Source organism: Chrysemys picta, chromosome 14 (genome assembly GCF_011386835.1).
Source record: "Chrysemys picta bellii isolate R12L10 chromosome 14, ASM1138683v2, whole genome shotgun sequence".
NCBI lineage: Eukaryota > Metazoa > Chordata > Testudines > Emydidae > Chrysemys > Chrysemys picta.
Genome location: NC_088804.1, coordinates 2,599,417 through 2,620,681, shown reverse-complemented (window position 1 = coordinate 2,620,681; position 21,265 = coordinate 2,599,417). Strand labels below are relative to the sequence as shown.

Here is a 21,265-nt window from a genome sequence, read left to right as displayed (position 1 = left end):
CCTCTTGGGCCCTTCCTCTCTGGAGCTGCGGGGGCAGAGCTGGGGGAGGCTGAGACATGGGGGATGTGTCCCACCATCATGCTCCCTACATGGGTATGGGAGTGGAGGCAGCTGGCTCAACCGCACCCTTTGTTACGGTTGTGCAGCTGACACGGACTACAAGTCCCATAGTACAGTGCTCCTCCTTGAGCCGGCGCCCTTGCTGCAGTGCATGCTGGGACCTGTAGTCCCCATGGGCTGCACCTCCCTGTTAAAGATGGGAGCAGGAGGTTGGCTGTGCCCTGCTGCGGTGATGCAGCTTTCAGGGTCCTAGTAGGCAGCTGATGGGTTCTTGTTGGGGTGCCGCTGTTAGGGACCCCTCCCTTCCCTTGGCATTGTTCAAGGAGAAACTCCCCACCGCTTAGACCCCTCACTGGGGGCACCGTTCGGGGAGTGAAGTAGGGTTGCCAGGTGTCTGGTTTTCTACCAGAACGCCCGATCGAAAAGGGACCTTGGTGGCAGTGCAGTGAGGCTAAGGCAGGCTCCCTGCCTGCCATGGCGCCATGTAGCTCCCAGAAGCAATGTTATATCCCCCCTCCAGCTCCTATGCATAGGGGCAGCCAGGGAGCTCCACACGCTGCCCCTGCCCCAAGTGCCAGATCAGCAGCTCCCATTGGTTGGGAACCACAGCCAATGGGAGCTGCAGGGGTGGAGCCTGCAGATAGGGCAGCACGGAGAGCTGCCTGGCCGCACCTCCCCATAGGAATTGGAGGGGGGGACATGCTGCTGCTTCTGGGAGATGCCTGAGGTAAGTGCTGCCCGGAGCCTGCACCCCTCATCCCCTCCTGTGCTCCAAACCCCTGCCCCAGCCCTGAGCCCCTTCCCACCCTCTGAACCCCTTGATCCCAGCCCAGAGCCCTCTTCTGCATCCCAAACCCCTCATCCCCAGCCCCACCCCGGAGCCCGCACCCCCAGCCAGAGTCCTCACCCCCACCCCAACCCCCTGCCCCAGCCTGGCAAAAATGAGCAAGTGAGGTAGGGTGAGTGACAGAGGGTGGGAGGATGGTGTGAACGGGGGGTGGAGCCTCTGAGAAGGGGTGGGGCAGAGGCAGGACCTCAGAGGAGGGGTAGGGGGTGCGGCAAAGTTCAGTTTTGTGTGAGTTGAAAGTTGGCAACCCTAGAGTGGGGCTGTTACTGAGGTCCTAGTGGGAGCCAGCTATGGTCACTCAATTAGGGTGAACTGCAAAGAATGGGGCAGCCAAACCCCCAAAAGCTGGTGGATATTCCAATACTTAGATTTACCAAGCCAGCATAATACAGCTTCTTTATTACCTCACTGGTTACTCAGAAATCCAAACAACACAGTTCCCTTAAAGTGATCCAGCCTCAGGCCTCCATCCAGGTACCCACATCAAATATGATGACAATTTCTGTAAATCTTATTTCATCCTATAAAAGAAAAGGTTCTACCAATCCCAAACGATCGGACACATTACCTCCCAGGTTAGCGAACGTTTCAGATCTTACCCAAATACACGCTACAGCCAATTCTTATTAACTAATCTAACATTTATTAAAAAACAAAAGAGAGAGAGTCTGGTTAAAAGCTCAATATGCATACAGACTTGAGTTCAATTCATTGAGGTTCAGATTCACAGGAGAGATGGTGAGCTTTGTAGTTGCAAAGAGTTCCTTTAGAATTCAGTTCATAGCTCGGGGTGAGCAAACTTTTTGGCCCGAGGGCCACATCTGGGTGGGGAAATTGCATGCGGGGCCATGAATGTAGGGCTGGGGCAGGGGTGTGGGAGGGCGTGCGGTGTGCAGGAAGGGGCTCAGGACAAGGGGTTGGGGTGCAGGAGGGGTGCAGGGTGTATTGGGGGCTGGGGGTTGGGGTGCAGGAGGGATGTGGGAGGGGGCTCAGGGCAGGGGTTTGGGACACAGGAGGGGTGTGAGAGGGGGCTCAGGGCAGGGAGTTGGGGTGCAGGAGGGTGCGGGGTGTGGGAGGGGGGGCTCAGGGCAGTGGGTTGGGGTGTGGGAGGAGGCTCAGGGTAGGGGGTTGGGGTGCAGGCTCCGGCCCGGCACCGCTTATCTGGAGTGGCTCCGGGGTGGCAGCAGGGCTAAGACAGGCCCCCTGCCTGCCCTGGCCCTGCGCCACTCCCGGAAGCAGCCGGCACCACGTCTCTGCAGCCCCTGGGGGAAGGGGGACGGACAGAGGACTCCACGCGCTGCCCTCGCCTGCAGGTACCTCCCCCGAAGCTCCCATTGGCCGCGGTTCCCCGTTCCCGGCCAATGGGAGCTGTGAGGGGTGGTGCCTGCAGGCGAGGGTAGCGTACGGAGCCCTCTGCCCTCCCCTCTCCCCCACCCCCCCGTTCCCCAGGGGCCGCAGGGAAGTGGTGCCGGCCGCTTTCGGGAGCAGCGCAAGGCCCGCGGCGCCACGGGGGTGGCAATCCTGCGGGCCGTAGTTTGCCCACCCCTGTCCTAGATCATAGTCGAATGTCCAAATCTCACATTCAGGGCGAACCAGCATAACTGGGACCTCAGTCTTGCAACTCAAACTTCCCCTGATGAAGTCTAAGCAGATCTGAGACGACAGAATCAGGACCCAAGGGTCTTTTATATAATTTCATGACTTTTGACAAGTTGGAATTCCTTTGGGAACAAAAGGTCATTAGGATGACTTTGAAGGAGGTCCCTCACTTACAAATTAACATAAGGCCATTTGCTTGTTCCTCCACCACTCTCAGTACATTTCAAAGAGAGATGAATACTGAGATATCCTGTATTTACAGTTCATTTACAGGATAGGATGTTCTTTTGACCTCTGAATGATCAGAATACAGCATAGACCGGGACTGTTGATTGTCCACCCTACTCATACATATGTAAATACACAAAAACACAAACATTATCTCCCCACATGTCTTCTGTGGGTTATTCATTTTGCAGGATGTTTAACATTTTCTAGCCATGCGTCACACCCCCAACGTGAGACTGGCGTGGAAGGGCAAAATTGGAGCTTCTGGATACACCTTGAGTACCTTCCATTATTGATATAAGCTGTGTTTACACTAAATTCTTTGCAAGGCCAAATTACTGATGCATGCTTTGGCGCCAGCCAAAAACTTAGTCCATACTTTGTGAAACACTTTAGTGATTTCAGGGTTTGGTCTATGTGTTAACTTAACATAGCCATGAATGTTCTTTAGGGAGCACTTACTCTGGTATTCAGCCATGAAGGCGGTGAGGTGTTGTACCTCATTTTCCCTTTGTGCACAGCAGTTCAAACTTGTAGTGGTTTTTCTGCTGTGTACTGTTTCAAGATTAGATACAGACACTAACTGTGAAATATCAGTATCACCAGGCCTTTTAACAGTGTGTGTTGTCATGTAATGAAACAGTATAACCATGAAGGCTTTTACAACGTAATGAGTTCTTATGTATCACCCCCAACATGTTCAAGGGTTTTTCAAAAAACGTGCAGATTGTACATTTTTACAGTTTTTGGTATCAGCAACAAGTTAGTTACAGTCATTAGCAAGAACATCAGTGTTATCACAAATGTACATTTACAGTCATTTTTGCCATGCCAAGCCTTTGGTTTAGACAAATCATTCTTTAGGTCAGCTTGTTCCTTATCCCTTTTGAATCTTTGTAGCTTTTTCTTGACCTCAGGGTCTTCCTTAACATAGGCTTTCAGTTTAACCACTTCCTTGGGGTTTTGGTATTTTAGGGTTAACCGGTGGCTTTTATTTGCAAGGTTTAATCCTTCCCTTCCTCCCTGTCCAGTAGGGTCAAAATCTGAACTCTTTGGTGTAACAGAATCAATCCATTGGCTGGCTGGGTGTGTCCTCTCTGCTAACAGCTACAGGCAAGTCTTTCTCCCCCCAGTCCGTCAGGTAATTTGCATCAACACAGACACTAGCCTGCTTACCAGTTTTCAGATCCTCAACCGTTACCAATTCGAAGGCTGGACTCTGTCTTAAAGAGATACCATCCATTTTCACTAGCATGTTAGACTCAAGGGTCTTTTGTCCGTCCATTACCAACCTCTGCTTCCACATGGAATCAGATGTCAAGTCCACTAAGAGACTCCAAGTCATATCCAAAATATCTGGAGATGAGAGTTTGCCTTCTCTCCCTGTTCAGTTATAAGGTTGTTCTGCTCAGAAAAACCAGTAACCCGATCTCTCCTCAGTACCTGAGTCGCAGACTGCTTACTTAAAGAATCAACACGGAGACATTCATTGTCTCCCCAACAAGCTGGTTAAGTGGGCTCAGTCACTGCCCCTCCCCTCATCTCCCACCCCTCGGGCCATGAGGAGCACCCCGAAAGACCCAGTTCACTTTTGCCCCCGGTTGGCTCCTCGAGGACGGAGTCCGGCAGTTGCAGCCCAGGAACGTTCCCTGGCGCTGGAGAGGATGTTCATGAAATGCAGACAAGGAAGCCGCTGCCCCCTTGCCGGCTCCCCTTGCAGACTTGCTGCGAGGGTGGAGATGCGGAGTGCCATAATTTTGTCGCGTGTCCGGCCTGGGGGAGAGCTGGACTGTGCCCTTCCCTTGTTTCTACGCAGTCCAGAGCCTGATGGCCCATGTGAGGAGAAAGTGTGTTGTGCGTGCGTTGCCTTAGCGATGTAGGGCAGGTCGCCTCGGAGACTGTCCGTTGACTGGAGAGTTAGTGATCCTGAGAGGTCAGATGGGAAGTTGAGTGAGCATTTGGCCGCGTTTGAGTCCGACTGTTGTTAGCACCTGTCTACCTCTGGGGCCTAAGGAGCGGGTGGGAGAAGGAACCTGTATAAAGATCCAGTGCCCTGCCCCTTTCAGTCAGCATGTGAGAGCGTCCAGTCCGCACCCCACCAGGCGCCTCAAGCACCCCAGGGAACGCTCGTCACTGATGTTGGGTTAAAGGGGCAGGGGCGCTGGATCTGTAACAAAGACCTCCCCTCTTCCACGCAGTTAGATAACGGGGCACTGCATGGGGGGGTCGTGCAGGCTGCTTCGTTAGCGGGTGAGGTGCTCGGTGCTGTTGTGACGAGCCCAGAGAAAGGCAAGAGACAGATTGGAGACGGTGAAAAACCAGCAGGGACAGAGGGAAAACTCTGTCCAGGCCCCTCTCCATTGTAAAGAGCGGGAGCAGGGCAACAGCCCAGGCCTGGGTGGGGGGGCCCATGTTACCGTCTCTGGGTGCCGCGGGGACCAACACGGGAGAGGAGACCCGTCTCTGACTTGGGTGCCCCCCAGCTAGGGTCGATTATTTCCTGCGCCCGCCTCATCTTCCCTGCACCTGCAAAGGGGGATTCTCCAAGGTAGCCCTGCAATGCTAGGTGCATTAACCCTTTGGGGACTGGTTTATCCATTAACCCCTTCCTGCCCCGTCCCTGTAGGCCCCTCTGGCTGCAGAGCAGAGGGAGGCTGTCTCTCATGATTGTGGAAGGCTGGCAAAGAAGCCTTCCCCCCGCCCCCAGCTCTGTGCCGCTCACGTCAAACTCACACAGCGCTAACAGGGGCTGTGTCCCTTTGGCGCAGCAGTGACGGAGCATCCAGGATCTCTCCTTTCCTTTGCCCTGGAGGCCTGTCCGGCCCCTCCTGGCTGGCCTCAGGACAGACGGTGCTGCCCTGTGCGCTCTCAGCCCCAGGGGTGTCTGTAATCCTGCTGGCTGAGGAGCCTGTGTCTATGGGCCTCATCCCCCAGGGTGCCAGGTGCTGGCCCATGGAGCACTGCCGGAGTTGACACAGCTGCATGCTGTGGGCCGGACCGCCCCTCACGGGGCTGGCCTGGCAGGAGGGTCTCGCCCTGCCCCCCGGGGGAGCTAGAGCTCACTGCTGGGGTTGGCAGTGTTTCTCAGGTGACCCAGCCTGTGCAGCCCATCGTGTGTGGCACCCAGACATCCAGCCGCAAGCTGCAGCGAATGCCGTAGGATGGAGCACGGGCCCCAGGAGGCTGTCGGAGCCGGGCAGGAAGGTTCTGGCACAGGGGCCCGAAAGCGGGGCTTTCCCAGCTGCCATTGCACACGGCCCCATGGCACGTGCCAGCCCTGCCCACGTAGCTTGTGCCATGGGCAGGGTGTTTGTGTCTGTTGATCATTGCCAGAGCCTGGGAGTCACACACCTGAGCTCTCTGGCACTGGCTCCCCGTCTGACCTTGGACAAATCCCTTGTGCCCGTCCTGGCTTTCCAGGCCAATATAACCAGGCTTGTGCTCCACTTCCCCCCCCCCCCCCCCCCCCTCCGGCCAGGCTGTGAGGCTCAGCGATGGGGGAAGTGCTTTGAGATCCTTGGAGGGGAGGCGTTCACCAGAGATGGGCAGAGCCATGGTAGCTTTCACGGAGACTCCAGCCCTGGCTGCCACGGCAGGAATTCAGGGGCGCTGGGGAACGGGGAAGCAGCCTTCCCCTGAGGTAGCCCTGCACCAGGAGCTCGACTGGTTTCACTCTTGTTTCCCACTCATGCTTGGCGCCAAACGGTGGCGCCGTGCACAAGGGGAAGGGAAACCACACAGCACAGGGAGCCCGTGCCCAGGTGTGTGCGCTCTGTCTGAAGCCCCAGCATCCTGCGGGGGAAGTGGGGGGACAGGTTGAAGGGTTCACTCTGGAGGAGGCTGGAGCAAGCAGCGGAGGGCTGGGGGCACCATCGGTGCCTGTCTCAGCCCCCCGGCCATGGCGGCGGTGTGGTTGGTGCTGGCGGGGCGCTCCCCTCCCTTCGGAGGCGTGGGTTTGACTCACTGCTTTGGGAGCAGCAGGAACCATGCGGTGATGTCAGGCCTTGGGCAGGGGAAGCGTGGGAGGAGACTGGGCCCGGCTCAGCCGGCTGGGGAGTGCGGAGCAGAGCTGGCTGCTGCAGGCAGCCCCAGATGGCTTAACCTCCGGTGAGCGAGGGGACTGGCAGCCGCTGCTCCCTGGCACTGTTGCCCCAGAATGAACGGCAGATACAAAGGTACCATGGCCCACTTAGAGCCCCCTCTGCCCTGCGAACCCGCTGTGCCCGGCTTCCCCGCAGCGGGATGCCCACCCCGGCCCGGGTGGCTTCCTCCTCTCCCTCTTTCTAGTGACCCAGTCCGGACACAGGAGCGAGCAAGGCAAGGGGGGAGTGTGCCCTGTGCTGCGTGACCTGCCCCCCTGCTCCTGTGCTATAGGTCTAGAGGGTGTGTGTGGGGCTTGAGGTTTCCCTGGAGATATGGACAAGCCAGAGAAGGACGATGGTCCTGTCTCTAGATTAAGAGAGCTGGGGTCTGCTCCTTCTCTGTGGCCTTGGCGAGTCGCTGCCTGGTCTGTGCCTCAGTTTCCCCTCTGTAACCTAGGTATAATCATACTTCACTTTGTGGGGGCAGGGAGGCCCCATCATTGTTTGTAAGGTGCTTAGAGCCTCACGGGACTGGGGCAGGATGGCTGGGCTGGGTGCTGAGTGTGTGCTGGACAGCCAGGTGCTGGTTGCAGGAGGGGGCTGTGGGTGACACTGGAGTAATGCTGCATGGTCCCTACTGCGGCCGGGATACTGTGATGTAAGGGTCTGGACCGGCCCCCGGTACTGGGTCTGGGAGATGCACCAGCTCGCTGCCAGTGTGCCGGTCTCCCGCCAGCTGTGGGGCGTGGTGCCCGGCGGGCTGGGCTCCCGGCGGCTCTGTGGGGCGTAGCGCCCGGCGGGCTGGGCTCCCAGCGGCTCTGTGGCGTAGCGTTGTTTCTGTAACTGTAGTGTTGTGGTCTCTCACCTTGGTGAGTCGATACTGTGGTGGTCGCCCCTCCCCCGCCGTCACTTTGCCAAGTACACCACTCGTTCCGGATAGTGAGAGCCCCGAAATAGACAGTGGGGTGCAGGCTGGGAGCTGCGGTGGTGCCACGAGGTTGGCTGGCACTGCTGCTGGCTGGAGTAAGTCTCTTCCCACCGATAGCCCTTTGTACTCTGTTCCTCCGCTGGGCACCTCAGCAAGGAGACCCCCTTGCTCACTCGGCTGCTCAGCCTAGCTCCGTGGCCAAGGCACCACACTGGGACCCCTGCGCAGCCTGGAGAGGTGCACTGGGGGGCTGGGGGTCAGTGAGCGGGGCTGGCGAGCAACAGGGCCCCTGGCTGGGGGTATAGAGAGCAGAAGCAGTGCTGAGTCTCAGCGTCATGGCACAGACAGCAAGTGGCAGCCCTCTGCCAGGTACCGGCCAGGTGAGGTGGGCTGAGACGGGGGACTGGCGAGGGGTGGGGGGGATGCTAAGGGCTCCATCAAGGAGGTGGCAATGCCTCTCCCACCCCACCCTGCCGGGGTAAGCTGTGGGGACAGAGAAGTTCTCTGAGCTCTCTTGGCTCACGCTCTGGAAGGCTGGTCTGGGCACAGCACAGGACTGGGCCTCCCCTGTGCCGTGGCTGCCAGGCCCAGGGAGGGGCAGGGGCTGGGTTGCCCCCGTGGTGGTGATGGCGCTGGGGGATGGTGCCCCAGGTGGGGTGGGGGTAGCGTCCCATGGGCCCTGCCCTCGCGCCGAGAGCAGGCTTAGCTGGAGCGTTTCCTATGGCAGGCTCTTCCGGATGGGCAGCAAGGGCTCAGGAGGGGATGAGCCCGGCTGGATTCACACCACCTCTGCCTGCCTGCGGGGCTCAGACCCAGATCCCAGGGCTGCTCAGGGTCCTGGCAGTCCTCTTAGAAAACATCTTCTCCCGGCAGCTGCAGGCATGGGAGATGCATGGGAGTGCGTATGTCTGTCTGCACGGGAGTGATGGGCACACGTGTCTGTCTGTCTGTCTCCATCGATGGGGAGGGCCTGGGGTGTCGATCTCCATTGGCGGGGGGGGGGAGGGGGGGAGAGGAGCTGCAGGTGTCTGTCTCCATTGGTGGAGGGGGGCGTGTGGGAGGGTTGCTGTACATGTCCCGGCAGATGGGAATCCCTGGCTTTTGGCAGTGCCCCACGGGCGAGGGAGGTTGGCTGAGCCAGGCTGGCTGCTGCAGGGCAGGGGTCAGTGGGCTGGGGTGGAGGTTAGAGGGCGGCATAGCCAGGGCCTAGAACCACCCCCAAGGGCCGGTGCGCGGTCCCCAGTGTGTGTGTGCAGCTGGCGCCGGGGGAAACCCACCCGCTGAGTGGATGCAAACACAGACGGCATCACCATGGCAACTGTGGGCATGGGCCAGTGCTGAGTAACAGAGACCGTTTCCTTGACAATCTGGAAACCTCCCCTCCCCCATGGCTGCCACCTTGTTTTTCCCCCCAGCTCCCCCCATGTGCAGCCGTGTGGGTTCTAGATCCCCTCCCCCACTGCTGCCACCTCGGCCCTCCCGATGTGCCAGGCTCTGGGCCCTCCTCCCTGGCTGCTGCTCGTGGGGGTCGGGGTCCCAGCACGGGGCGCCAGGCTAGTTTCAGAGCAGGGTGGTGCTGGGGGCTGTGGCTGTAGGACGGTCACAGAGATTGGATGGTGGGGACCCAGCTAACGGGGCCCGGTCTCTGTCAGTTAACTCAAGTGCCAGTGCCCAGCCGCTGCCGGGCTTGGAGAGCAGAGTGCCAAGAGCGGGAGGCTGCTGCCAGCCTGTGCGCACTGCTCTGGGCGTGGTCTCCAAGGCCCCCTTGGCTGTGTGTGGTGCAGTGCGTGGCCCAGCCCTTGGCCTGGCGTGCCCCTTTGCGCAGCTGTTTGGAGGGGTAAACAAGCACTTCCGCCAATTCTTCAGTTTCGGCGCTCCTTCCCCTTCCTGCCACCTCCCTGTCAGTGCCCTGAGTGACCGGCCACAAACCCACGCCGACAGGAGGGCGGGGACCTCCGGTACTGCCTGCTGCGCCGCCCTGCCCGCTCCTGTCAACCCCCCGTCCGAGCGGGTCGCAGCAGCGGGCGTCTTGCTTGGGTGCAGTCCCTTCCGGGCCCTCATCGCTGCCAGAGCGGTGAACTGTGAGCTCACGAGCGTGGGCCGCTGACGCCATGGCTGTGAGCTTGTGACCTCACGCCCAGAGCCAGCCGGGGTTGCAGGCGCCAGTGGCTGCGAGTGTGTCTTCCCGATGCCTCTCACCCAGTGGGACTTTCAGTGGGGAAGGAGGGGATAGGGTAAAGTTTGGTTGTGGGGGAGGCAGAGGGTTCCTGCCAGACAGTGCTGTGGGGTGCTGCGTCTCAGCCTCCCCCAATGTCTGCACACACCTGAGCCGCTGGCTCTGGGTTCTTCGGGGGCCCTCTCCTTGCGGGAGACACTCCTGAGTGCCCACGGCCCCAGCATCTCCCATCTCTGGGAGGGGGTGTCTGGGGCCTCTGAGATCCTTTATAATGGCCTGGATTTATTAGGCAGTTGTGACTCTTCTTTGACTCAGCAGAACTTTCTCCTCTGCCCCCATCTTGTGCGTTGGGGAGGGGAAGTGTGGGGGTTGCTCCCCTTGAGGAAGCCAGGGTGGGATCTGTCGCTCCCCTGCCCTCTGTGACCAAGCAGTAGTTCCTGGATCCTGGTTGTCAGGACCGAAGGGGGGGCAGCTCTGCTTCCTGAGTGACTCCAGCAAACCATGTCGTGTGCTCTTGGCAGCCGGCCTCGCTGGAGACTCTGTCCCCAGAGCTGCGTCAGAGGCTGGCGTGGGGGCTTGGGGTGTGTATATTGCTTAGATCCTGGGCTGTGCTGACCTCCGTGAAGCTGCACAAACAAGGATGCGAAGGCTGAGATGGGCAAGAGGCTTAGGGCCCAGATTTAAGGACGCTTCCTCCAGCTCTTTCCCTTGGGAGGAGTGATGCAAGCAAAAGTGTCTCTTTAAACATGCCAAGGGGGGCATGGGGCCGGGGGCTGCAAGGGCACTGCCCGCAGGACACACATCTGCCCCTGAGGTGCTGTGCCTTGTGCCCCTCTAGAATGGCTGAAACTAGCGAGATCAGAAAGGAGACGCCCCTTCCCCTGCCAGCTCTGTGCGTTTACTCTGCACAGGACAGTGCGGAGCCAGGCCAAGTGTGCAGTTGCACTTCCAGCCATGGGAGCATGGTGCCATCTCACTTGTGCGTCACTGTGCAGGGGAGCTCCCGTCACACTCAGCCAGAGGGGGGGCAGCAGCAGCAAAGCAGAAACGGAGGAGTCAGGCGGCATGTGTGCAGAGGGGAAGTTGGGGGGGGGGACGACTGATGTGAGGCTCCCCCTCTCCCCCCCGTAACCCGTCAGAACATCTTCGTGGGAGCGGAAAAATCCTTCCTGTCAAGAAGGGATTTCAAACTTCAGGCCCTTTCCCGGCGCTGTTGATAAATCCGACTGCAGCCGCCCTGGGTTAGTGCCTGGGAGTCGGAAACAGAAACCAGCTGAGACTGACCCAGCTGGTTTTGCTACCCGCCCTGAGACCTGGAAAGTACATTGGATTCAGCATTCTTCCTGCCCCAGTCATCTCCATGACGCACCAGGCATCAGCACCGTCTCCTCTTGACACTGTAGGGGGGCAAAACTGGCTGTTAACCACGCCTCCATGCGGGGGAGAGCTCATGGAGCTCTGGGGGGTTGTAAACGAGGAGCATTTGCTCCAGGCAGGTCACTGGAAGAAATAATTGGGGAATTGTTCAGTTCCTCCTCTTGGGGCCGTGCAAACAGCTGGTAACATCTGCCACCTCTGCCCTATTGGCTCCCGATCTGGGGAGCGTTGTCTGGCATTGAGGGGGGACTGACGTGGGACTCCTGGGTTCGGTTCCTCACACCCTGCCCTTGGGGGAGTCCCACGCAATTTGTCAGAAGTGGTCACTGATTCTGATGCCCCCATGAGAGCGCCTGGCTCAGTGCAGCTGCTGCTAAGCCGTGCTGAGCTCTCGCAGCTCCCACGATTTAGGCCGAAGACGTCTCGCAGTGGGCTCCCAAATCGGAGGCCTCTTCAGAAAAGCTGTGCCTCGGTTTCCCTATCTAGGCCATGGGCGCACCGCCAGCATGTGCCTGTGAGGTGTGTTGCAGGCTAACCAGGGCTTGGCAGGCGTTCGAGAAAGGGCAAGGGTTTGTTGGCACTGACGATGGTGGGTATGGCTTAGGCTGCAGTTTGATGGGCACACCCCAGCTTATCTGCAGCGCCGTAGGGTGTTGGGCAGACCCAGGAGTCCGGCTTGGACACCAGAGGGTCTGATCATTTGAAACCGGAGGCTCAGTAAAAACAGCCCCCACTGGGTTCCAGCCGCTGATCTCCAGGCACTCAACAATGGAGGGTGGGACCATTATCCCCATTTCACAGATGGGGAAACTGAGGCACTGAGCAGGGAAGTGACTCGGCCAGCAGTCCATTGCAGAGCAGGAGCTAGAGCCCAGGTCTCCTGAGTCCAGTTTAGTGCTGTGGCCGTTAGGCAACACTGCCACCCCCGCCTCCCCAGTAACTGACTGCAGCCCCCAGGAGGGACACTTACCCCCGAGTGTGAAGCTTTTTGAAGCACTGGGACCACAGGGCGAGGGGCCAGGCCAGCCTGTGCTGTGCGTCCTGGTTACCACCTTCCTGTCGCTGCCCTGCTCTCTGCCCAAGACGGCCCTTATGACAGAGACACGGGTGCCCACCCTGTGCCCCGGGTGCCATATAAGGCTTTAGCTGTCACTGCCACGTCTGGGTGTAGAACTGAAGTGCTCTGGAGTGCTGGCACCTCCCTGCCCGTGGTCCCCGGGCTTCTCTGCTTCCCTCGGTGCCAGTGGGCTTGGGGAGCAGCGCGAACACGGCTTGCGACTGGGCACCATCACCTCCGCTGCGGCGGCAATGGATGCCCAGAGCAGGAACACGGGGAGGGCAGCCACCGGCGGGAGTACGATCAGGGCGCTGGGGCTTGGGGAAGGTGGTGTCTGAAGAGTTCTGTGCTGGGCATATGCAGGGCAGAGAGGAGCTCTGGGCTGGTGCCCCCGGTGTTCTCTGAATGCTACGGGGAGAGCTGGTGACTGGGTGCCAGTGGTGCCCTCTCTCCTGTGTGTGCATCCGTGCCTGGGGCAGGGCAGGGGTGTCTGACTGCCGGCCCCTTCCTGCCCCTGGGAAGAGCTGAGTGAGGCGGGCGGGGGCAGGGCTGCCAGTCCGCCCCTCCCCCGGCAGTACCAGTCACTGACACTCTCTGCAATGTCAGGAATGTGCGAACACTGGGGCTGTCCCACCTGCCTGAGGAGACCAGCCCTTGGTGTGCCTGGCTGGGCGCACTTGTGTATGCCTCTCAGGGCACGTGGCCTGCCTCCCCTCTGTATTTTAGCCCCAGCATGGCGCGCTCTGAGGGGCTCCCCACGGGGAATGCCTGACCTCGGGGCGCAGTCCATGCGGGGGTGCACTGGCTGCGTGACCGACCTGGGCGCTGTGCTGCATGGGAAGGTAGGAGCATGGGCTGGGAGACCCTGTGAATGTGCCCCCTCTGTGCCCCCTCCATGCCCCCATTTCCAGTGATGCCAGGGCCCCTGTCCATGCAGTCCCACATCAGCCCTGCATGTGTCCGTGTAACTCCCAGTAACCCCTTGGCCTCCCTGGGAAGTGCGACTACCCACCCCTCGGGGTTCTAAGCCCTTCTCCCCGGTAGGGGAACAGGGTCTGACTTGGAGGCTGAGCCGCCAGGCAGCTGAGGACGCTCTCGGCTCGGAGCGTGGTGGGGCACTCGGTGCCCGGTATTCTTGGAGGTGTGCCAGCCCCAGAGGCTGCGGTGGGAGTGGGCGGCTGAGAGAAGGAGCCGTGTCGGAGCTGGCGGGAGGTGAAGAATCCTGTCTGGGCCGCAGCCCTCCCTGTGAGACCTGGCCCCACGCGTGCACCAAGCGGGGCAGAGTGTGTCTGCCATGGGGAGGAGGCGTGGACAGCAGGGTCAGAGTTCCAGGTGCTTTGAGCTGTACCCGTTTGTCCCGCTGACTGGTGGCAAATGGGGACAGGCTGACACCCATGGGGTCCTGGCGGCCTGCTGGCTTGGCTGGCTGCTGGGTTCTCCCGCGCCGTGTGGGCCCTCTCTTGACTCAGGCTTTGGCTGCAGTCTGCACCTGCTCGTGGCTTGGATCGCTGCCTCCTTGGCAGAGCCGGGCAGGAGCCCCGTGCTGGCTGGCTGTGAGCTGTGCCCCATGGCAAGGGGCAGCCGGGGGAGAGTGGAGCCGACTGGCTCCGCGCTGTCTCAGTGCTGGGTCCCTCCTGCGCTGGCTCAGGGGCGGATGGGAGGGTGAGCAGTGTTGATATTGAAGTGCTTTGAGCTAAGCTTTGGCCTCGATACCTTCCAGAAACATGCCTGGCCCATGCTTCGCTCGGTGCCAAGTGCTCCAGGGACGGCCCCGGCCCCAGCCCCAGCCAGACCTAGCGCAGCCAGCAATCCGTTCTTGGGCACGTTTACATGGGCCCAGTGCACACGGCACCCTGCTGCAGCCAGGGTGTGCATATGGCACGTCACTTGGGCTGCCCAGCCTGGAGCCTGGCTTTGGCAAGTCGGGGACCAGGCCCAGGTCTAGATGGAGGGGTTGGGGGAAGGTGGGAGCAGGTGAGATCGCCCAGCCGAGGGGTTATGCCCAGCCCCACCGAGCTGGCATCAGCTCAGTTGGATAACCGTTGGGCGTGAGAGGTATGTCCGGGGCAGCTGGAGTGAAAGCACGTGGCCCAGCAAGCAAGGCCTAGGCAGGGCCAGGGGATGGAGCAGGATGGAGGTGCAGTGAGTGTGAGGCAGAACTGAGAGGAGAGGCTCAGCAGGGGTTACATGATGGGGATTTCCTGGTTTCATTGTGAGCGCCTAGCTGCCCCAGCCCCCCCTCTGTGCTCGGCGCTGGACAGACCTGGAGCAGAGGCAGCCACTGCCCCAAAGTCTCAGTGGAGGGGAAGGGGCAGTAAGTGGTACAGCAGGCGGCTGGGGGCAGAGGAGAATGGAGCCCACTGATTGCTGTCCCATCTGGAGTGACTTTTGTGGGCATCCTAGCGACATTGCCCAGGCAGCTGGCAGAGGGGGCCCAAGCTCGGGGTGCCCTGGCTGAGCTGGGGGTGCATGCTGGAGTCTGGGAGTGGGCGAGAGAAGGGGAGGGGACCCCCCTCTCCTGGTGCTGGAGGTCCGGGCTGATACGAGAGTGGCAGGATCTGCCACGTGAAGGGGCTGCGCGGGGGCGGCAGCAGCAGGGCAGAGCCCTGGGCATGTGCCAGCAGCAGGCATCCGGCTGGGGCTCACGCCCCTGTTCACAGCATCCAGTAGCTAGGCTTGGGCCTTGCCTTCCTTCCCGCTCCCGCCCTGGCCTGGGGAAGGAGCGCCCGGTGGGAAGGGCTGCTGGCTCCTTGGGCAGCCCAGAGCCCCTTGCTGTAGGGCTGGCATGTGGCTGCCCCGCTGGGCAGGCAGAACTGAAATGGCTCCGTCCACTGGCTCCAGGTGCCAGACGGAGCCGCCTGAGGTAGAGGAATGGCTGCAGGAGGGGCATTGCTCTGGGCACATGGAGAAGGGGTGGGCAGAAGAGAGGGGACTGGCTGTGCCCCCTTGTGCTCTGCAGGAGCGGGTGGCGGATTCATGCCACCCCAGGCCAGAGTTGTGCAGCTGGCTGTGCTGTGGGCAGGTTCGGGCTGTGGGCGCGATGGGCTGCCGGCAGCCCTGTCGGTGAGAGCCATGCTGCTGTCGTGGCCCCTGGTGGAGGAGGTGGAGCCAGACCACCCGATGCCCAGACCCATAAATAACAGCGGCCGGCAGCAGCCCAGAGCCAGCAGCCTGGCTCGCTCTGCCCTGAGCCGATTAAACGGCCCCCAGAGGGTAATCTGGGGCCCTGCAGGTGAGCCGGCCTGCTTGGGATTACAGCTCCTCCTTAATGAGCTTAATTGGGCCAGTGTTGCCCTAGAGACCGGAGGGGGTTGGCGCTGCGCTGGAGAATGGGCCAGGCAGCTCGGCTGTGTTAGCACCCTGCCCAGGCTGGGCGTCGGGGACCCGTCCTGCCCGGCTCTGCTCACTGGGCCTTGCTCTCGCCGTGGGAGCACTGGCAGTTAACCCTTCAGCGCTGCGTGGCAATGCTCCCCCGATGGCAGGGCAGCCAGGGTCACTAAGGACCGGGCCGGGGCCCGCCAGACTAGCCCAGAGCCAACAGCTAAACAGGTGTGTGCTGGGGCTGGGCTGGTTCTGTGTGAGCAGCTGGGGGGGGTACAGGGTGCTGCAGCCAGAGGTCTCTGGAGGGCGGGCTGGGGCCCTGCTGGAGTGGGGTGCCCAGCGCAGCACAGTGGTGCTGGCATCGCAGGGCAGGGCTGGGGCTGGGGCTGCATCCAGCGTCCTGTGGATGCTCTGAGCTCCCTGTTCAGGCAGCCCCGTTGGGATGTTTCTGTCAGAGAGGGTGAGCCCAGGGAGAGCACCTCGCTGGTGGCAGTGTGCCAGGTGTGCTGAGGACCTGCCCCCGTGCCAGGCAGGCCCCAGTGGCTGGCCCCATCAGTGGCTGGAGGGTTGGCACTACCATATCGCAGTCTGGGTCCCTTCCCCCTGCCGCTGCGTGGGGAGCAGTGTTGTGGGTAGCTGACCCCCCCCCCCCCCATGGCTTCCTGCCAGTTGGCACTGTGCCAATGCCCCCAGTTGCTTGGCTGCCCCCCGGGCGAGAGGACTAAAAAAAGGAGGAAATGCTGCATAAGCCAATTAGGGAGCCGAGGAGTCCTGCGCTGGGCCCTGAGCGCCGCCCCCTCAGCGTGTTATCCCTGCCCATCTGTTCAGCCCCTCTGCTGCTGGAGCCTTGGCCTCCCCTGCATGGCTGTGTGAGCAGGCGGGTGCCCGGGAGAGGGAGCTGCGCCCCTCCTGGAGGAGATCTGGCAGCCTTCCCCTCCAGGCTGCGGCTGCTTGGGCTCCTCCTCCACCCTGTGCCCCCTCTGGCCCTTTGCATGGCCATTTGGGATCGGGTTGGACACCCACCTGCATGGAGTCGTTTGGGGGTGAAAAGGGCCGTCGGTGCCAGCAGCGTCTAGAGCAAACAGGAATCTCATGGCAAGGCCCAGCTCTGCCAGGCTCTGGCCACAGCCACGCTGCCCTTCGGGACTTGTCTTCCTCCTTGCGGCTCCCTCTGGGGCTCCTTGCTTTGCCATCTGGTGAGGTAAGTGTGAGCTGCCATCCCCTGCGCCTCCACCCACGGCCTTGGGGGAGCTGGGCTGCCCCAGCAGACACTGCGACCTGGGCACTGCCGTGCCATGGGGTGAGCGGTCACCCTGGGGCCTTGTTCTGTAGCGGGAGTGAGTGTCCCCTCTCCTGGGCACTGACACGGCGCTGCCGCCAAACCCCAGGGCAGCCCAGGGGCTCCTGCTGGAGGCAGCAAGGCTGCGCGTGGGACCCTGCTGAAGGGTGGCTGGTGAGCCAGCCCCCGGGAACGTGGGCCTGTGAGATGCGAGCTCCTGCTCGGACTCGCTAAGGCGTCCCTGAGCTGCTGTACCAGATGGGAGGCTCTCGCAGTCACTCCTCAGCAGGGCAGCGGCCGCCAGCGGGGGTCCTGGCTCCGGTTCGGTTCAGTATCTTCACAGATGATTTGGATTCGGGCATCGAAAGCGCACTCGTATCTCCTGCGGGCTGTACCACGCCGGGGGGTGGGTGCACTTTAGAGGGCAGGATTAAATTCAGAATGAGCTGGACAAACTGGAGAAATGGTCTGACATCAACAGGACAAAATTCACTAAAGACAAACGCAAAGTGCTCCAGTGAGGAAGGCCCAATCCCACATACCGTGTGGGAAATGGCTGCCTAGGGAGGAGCACTGCAGAAAGGGATCTGGGGTTATGGTGGTTCACAAACTGAATATGAGTCAGCAACCAAATGTCATTCTGGGATCGATCCCCATCCGCAACTGCTGTTAGCCAATATCGCCAGTGGCCGGTGACGGGACACTAGATGGGGAGGGCTCCGAGTTACTACAGGGAATTCTTTCCCAGGCGTCTGCCTCACGGGTCTCACCCACATGTGCAGCGTCTAACTGATCGCTGTATTTGGGGGAGGGAAGGAATCTCCCCTGGATCAGATTGACAGAGACCCTGGGGTTTTCTTCGCCTTCCTCTGTAGCCTGGGGCCTGGGTCACTCGCTGGGTTGAACTAGAGCAGTAATTTCCTCCTTTTTTCATTTGCGAACCCCTACAAAATGTTGAATCTCCATTCAGTGCAGACCCCTTTTGTGAAAAAGCCCCCCCCAAGCGATGTAAGTTACACCTGCCCAAGCGCCAGTGTGTGCAGCGCTGTATCAGGGTGAGAAGCGCTACCGCTTCGCGGGAGGTGGAGGTCTCCTGCCGTCATAGATCGTCTGCACTAGCAGCTGTAATGATTCTAGTGTGGACTAGCCCTAGGAGTGCTGTACAGCAAGGCACGAGGAGTAATTCTTCTTCTTCGAGTGATTGTTCCTGTCTATTCTGAGCAGGTGCGTGCACATGGCACGCACACCAGCCGGAAGATTCTCCCCTAGCAGCGTCTGTAGGGTCGGCCTTGGGGCGCCCTATATAGGGGCCCGCTGACCCTCCACCCCCTCAGTTCCGTCTTACCGCCGGTGACGGCTAGCTGGAACTTTGCTCGCTCTTGCAGCAAGCATAGCAGTGTCCCGTTTCAGTGTATAAATAGTTTCCTCTCTTAGTTTAGAGTTAGTGCTAGTCGTAGATAGTTAATAGTTGTTGGGGGGTTTCCCCCAACGTACTCGTTGCCCCGCTGGGGCATGCCCAGGTCCCCAGGGTTTAAACTCTGCAAGGACTGTGGGAAGTTTATGCCGAAGAGTGACCCGCACTCTTCCTGCCTAAGGTGCCTTGGAGAGAGCCACCAGAGAGACCGGTGTAGTATCTGCAGGGGATTCCGTCCCAGGACTCTTAAGGACAGAGAGCAGAGACTCAAAGTGCTCCTGATGGAGGCGGCCTTATGGCCACACTCGGACCCCGAGTTGCCCGACCTGGCGCCCAGCACCTCATCCTCGGTGCGCAGCGCCCCGGCACCGCTAACAAGACAGGAGGCCCAGTCCAAAACCTCTAAGTCCCGGCACCGGAGAGAGTCAGGACATAGAAAATCGGCTTCCGTAAGGCACCGATCACCATCTCCAGTGCCCGCTAAAAAGAAGAGGCCGGTGAGGGGCCGATCACCCCACCAGGACCTTAAAAGGCCGGCGGCGTCCACAAGTGCAGGGGGACAAGCTGTGCCACAAACTCATCCTCCCATTGCTCCGTAGACTCCCGCCCCAGAGAGAGTGCGGTCGAGTCCGGACTGGTCGAGATCCCCGGACCTCAGCGAGGATGTGCGTCTCCCATCGACGCTGGAGGCATTCGAGGCGGCCTCTGACTTATTAAGCCTCCCGGTGCCGGCTTCTCCACACCGGTGGAAAGAGCCGCCAACCATGGCCCGACCCCCGATACAATCCAGGGGCAAGCCTGCCATGATGTCGCCTCAGTCCCCGGCCCGCGCCGCTCCATCGGCACCGGTGCAGAGGGAGCGTTCCCTGCCCCGCGGCACCGCTCCCCGGCAACAGTGGGTACTGCTCCCCCTAGGTCCTCCTATTCGGAGACCTCGGACTCGGAGGCGGAATCCTACCGCTCCAGTAGATCGAGGAGCAAGAGGTCGGCTTTGCAGGCGAGCCAACAACTTTACCCGCCACAGTGGCAGCAGCAGTGGCAACCACCCACTCAGTGGCTGTTCTGGACTCCCTGGGCCTACCATCAGTCCGTGGGACAAGCATACGGCCCTCACTCCAGGTCCACATCTGTCTCCTCGATGTCGGTGGCTCTGGAGCAAATGCCTCCACCACCGGCACCGCCGTCTGACAGGGGTGTGCCGCATCAAAGTCTGGCACCCCCTAGTCATGCACTGGCAGGGACCATGGTTCCAACACCGCAGGCACTGCCCAGCGCGCCTCGTCGTTCGGTGTCAACCCCGGTACCGGCCACGGTGCCGCATCTCGCGTCTGCATCGGCCACGCAATCGCAGTACCATGTGCTGCAGGCCCCTGCAGAGACTGAGGGTACAGAGGAAGGCCCTTTGCAGGTGATCTCCTCCTCTTCCTCTCCGGATGAGGTGGTCGCGGGAACTTCACCGGCACTAGAGGACAACCAGGTGCTTCAGCAGCTACTTAACCGTGCAGCCCAGAGCCTGGCGATCCAAGCGGAGGAGATTGAGGTGGATGTGGATCCGGTAGTGGACATCCTGGCCCCCTTGGGCCCATCCAGGGTAGCCCTACCGTTGATCAAAACGATAGCCGATACGTCCCGCACTCTGTGGCAGACGCCAGCTTCATTGGCCCCTACGGCCAAAAAGACAGAGAGGCACTACTTCGTGCCCTCCAAAGGCCACGAGCACCTGTATGCCCACCCTCCCCCGGACTCTCTGGTCGTGGATGTGGCCAACCAAAGGGAGCGTCAAGGCTTCCAAGGGTCTACACCGAAGAACAGGGAGGCCAAACAGTTGGACCTGTTTGGCAGAAAGGTGTACTCAACAGGGGGACTCCAATTACATATAGCCAACCAACAGGCTATAGTGAGCCGGTATGGACACAATACATGCTCAGCATGGTCCAAGTTCGCTGAACTCCTTCCCCAGGAATCGTGAGCAGAGTTCTCAGCCCTGGTTGAGGAAGGGAAGTTAATTACCCGGGCATCCCTCCAGGCAGCCCTGGATGCGGCGGATGCAGCCTCCCGTACACTGGCGAATGGGCTGGTTATGAGGCGGGGAGCCTGGCTTCAGGTCTCAGGCCTTCCACATGAGGTCCAGCAGACCATCCAGGACCTCCCCTTCGAAGGGCCCATGCTCTTCTCCGAAAAGACGGACAAGAGGCTACATAGCCTAAAGGACTCAAGGGCTACCCTTCGCTCGCTGGGATTTCACACCCCAGTCACCCAACGTAGGCAGTTCAGGCCGCAACCAGCCCCACGACCTTACCAGCCTCGGCACCGCACCGACGCCTTGCATAGGCGAGGCAGGAACGGCAGAAGGAGGCAACAACAGCCCTCCGGCCAGTCGTCCGGCCAGCCAAGGCCCCCATCGGGGCTTAGACCCCCAGTTTGAGGGTATGGTCTGGGACGACCTACCAGTCAGGACTCTGGATCCTCCCAACCCTACCTTTTGTCACATCTGTCCCCCTTCTATTGTGCCTGGTTGTGACGGAGCAGGGAGCGGAGCAGAGAGTGGGGCAGATTGGGGGTGTGACAGAGCAGGGAGTGGGGCAGCGGAGAGTGGGGCAGATTGGACCTGGGAATGTTGCAGGGGGGTTGCATTGGGGATGGGGGACTTCCCTTGAAGGAAGCTACCTGAGCTGTAACCTGAGCCAGGAGGGGGGTTGGGAGAAATAACACCTTCTGCCCGGGAGACTGAACAAAGGAGAGGAGGAGCAGAGGGGAGGGGGGAGAGCTGCTGGAGGAGTTTTGGTTTGGTTTCAGTTTGGGCTGGATGGTGCAACGCAGGGAACCCCAAGCTGGGGTCTAAGCTCCCTAAACCCCCCAGAAGGACTTGATTGAGGGGGTCTGGTTGTACCTACACG

The 21,265-nt window shown here is 60.5% G+C and overlaps 1 protein-coding gene across 11 annotated transcripts in view; it reads left to right on the top strand.

Moving 5' to 3' along the window:
- Positions 1-21,265, top strand: part of RIPOR1 (RHO family interacting cell polarization regulator 1) — a 113,807-nt gene that overhangs the window by 52,434 nt on the left and 40,108 nt on the right. The window contains exon 1 of one of the 11 annotated variants that reach the window (XM_065567792.1): positions 6,611-6,909. The exons of 9 other annotated variants lie outside the window; for them this stretch is intronic. In XM_065567792.1, coding sequence (XP_065423864.1) covers positions 6,891-6,909 — 19 coding nt within the window. In that variant the 5' untranslated portion in view covers positions 6,611-6,890. Of the gene's footprint in view, positions 1-6,610; positions 6,910-12,830; positions 13,197-21,265 lie in introns of those variants that run through there. One more of the 11 variants, XM_065567795.1, reaches the window with a different exon arrangement.